The following is a 2,239-nucleotide window of genomic DNA, read 5'->3' on the forward strand; positions in this document are numbered from 1 at the left end:
CACTTATGCATTTTGAAATCCTCACTATTCCTGATCCCAGTGCAGGCTCCTTGCTGCCAAAGGTAATGACAATAATTACTCAGTCGACATAATTAACTGTATCACTGGCCAGTCTTATGGCTTTTTATTTTGTCCTATGGCACAGCACAAGTGAGGAAGGGTGGCATGGGGTACAGCCGTTTGCCCCCCGCTCCAGCCGGGGTCCCCTTTGCCTGTGCCTGGTAGAGATACCCATGGGGTTACCCTAGAAAGTGGTGGTCTTTGCGATGAGGGGTCCAGGCTTGCAGCAGGGCTCAGGGTGCATGGGCTCTTGCTGGCAGGGCAGGGGTGGGCACATGCAGCCCTTGCCCTTGTCATCTCCCCGGGGAGTGGCACAGTAGTCGAGGGGCTCTTCTTCATCCTCCTCCTCTTCCATGGCCCTTGGCCCAGTGTGGCAGCAGCAGAGGCTGGCATCGAGGCAGCGGCGCAGCACGCCATGGAAGGAGTGCCGGAAATTTTCAGAAAGGAAGCCATAGAGAATGGGGTTGGCACAACTGTTGGAGTAGCTGAGGATAAGGGAGGCATTGTTGATGGTGGCATCCAGGCGGCCGGGCAGTAGGAGGTTCACCAGCTGCACCACGTAGAAGGGCATCCAGCAGACCACAAACATGGCGACCACCATCAGCACCAGGCGCGTCAGCTTGCCCTCGGAGCGCCGTCGCTGCTGCCAGCCCACCCGCTGCGCCACTGCCCGCATCTTGCCCACGATCAGCAGGTAGCACAGCCCCATGGCCAACACTGGCAGCAGGAAGCCCAGCAAGGTGGTGTAGACCACAAAAGCAGCTGACCAGGCTGGGCTTGGCCACAGGAGGTTGCAGGCCACAGCTTGGCCATCACGGGTGGTTGCTGTACCGGCGAAAATGGGAATGGGTGAAGCCACCAGCAAGGAGAGGAGCCACACACCCCCATTGACCATCTTGGCCACTCGAGGACGGCGGTAGGTGGCTGCCCGCAGCGGATGCACCACTGCAATGTAGCGGTCCAGGCTGAGGACAGTCAAGCAGTAGACACTGGTGAACATGTTGAGCCCATCGACGCCCAGAACGGTGCGGCACAGAGCCCGGCCAAAGGGCCAGTGGTGCAAGGCGGCCGACGTGGCCACAAAGGGGATGCTGAGCATGAAGAGTTCATCAGCGATGGCCAGATTGAGCAGGTAGATGTTGGTGGCTGTCTTCATCTTGGCATAGCGCAGAATGACGAAGATCACCAGGGAGTTGCCCAGCAGACCCAGCAGGCACACCAGGGCGTAGATGCACTGGATCACCACCATGCTGGCAATCTCGCCTGCCTTGCCACCCCACTCTGCCTGCCCCTGCTGCCAGCCAGCCTCCCCTGTGGCTGCACTGGTGTTGGGGGGCACCTCAGAGACAGCCCAGCTGGATACGGTCCAGAGGGGCACGCCAGCCACCTGGGCCCCCACTGGGAGCTGCTGGGCGTCCGTGCTCATGCTGGGTGGTGGTCCATGGAAGGGACACTGCTGAGAATGGGGGCCAGCCTGCAGGCAGGGCACGGGCAGAGAGAGAAGGGGATGAGAGCTGCAGTGTGCAGCAGATGTAAAGCGAGCCTCCCTATCTTCCCCACTAGGTCACAGCCACGTGCTTTGGGCAGCTCCAGTCGTGGCTCCCTCCCTTGCTCCCTCCATCCACCCTCCTCCCTGCCTGGGTGCCTTCACATCACTCCTCAGGGCAGCAGCATTGCTCTCCAGGTCAGAGCATCCCGTTTTTTGGGGGATCTCAGGGGCTGCAGGCATGGGGTGTGCATTAACCATGGGTGGGAGCACAGTGGCAAATGCATGGCATGGCCTGGGAATAATTGATAATTGCCACACCATCGCCTTGATGAACCCTCACAAATCTCAATGGTTTCATTAACCCCCCACAGGGAAAGCAAACAGAAAGAGAACCCAGAGATATTTTACCTCTCAATCCTCCAGGGATTGAAAAAGCTCCCCACCTTCCTGCTGGGAGGCGGCAGCAGGGGCTGGGGGCTGCTCCGGTGGGCTCCGGCTGTTGGCGATGCCAAGTCCTGCTCGACCTGAATCAGATGACCAGAAGGATCCAGACCTTTTAAAGTGAAAGACAGACCACGCTTGCCGGGTGGGAATACAGGTTATTCTATGCCATGAAAATCAGCTTTCCCATTAAAAATGAAGACATAAAAAATAATTCAAGTTTCTGGTTTCTGCTCTTCACTTTCCAAT

The 2,239-nt window shown here is 58.1% G+C and overlaps 1 protein-coding gene across 1 annotated transcript; it reads right to left on the reverse strand.

Annotated features, from left to right (window-relative positions):
• Window positions 1-243: 243 nt before the first annotated feature.
• SSTR4 (somatostatin receptor 4) lies at window positions 244-1,486 on the reverse strand. Its single transcript, XM_010186688.1, has one exon. It carries the CDS (start codon window positions 1,484-1,486, stop codon window positions 245-247), a length of 1,242 nt encoding a protein of 413 aa, XP_010184990.1. The 3' UTR covers window position 244.
• Between the last annotated feature and the right edge of the window lie 753 nt (window positions 1,487-2,239).

This window comes from Mesitornis unicolor, unplaced genomic scaffold (assembly GCF_000695765.1).
Source record: "Mesitornis unicolor isolate BGI_N332 unplaced genomic scaffold, ASM69576v1 Scaffold49996, whole genome shotgun sequence".
Lineage (NCBI taxonomy): Eukaryota > Metazoa > Chordata > Aves > Mesitornithiformes > Mesitornithidae > Mesitornis > Mesitornis unicolor.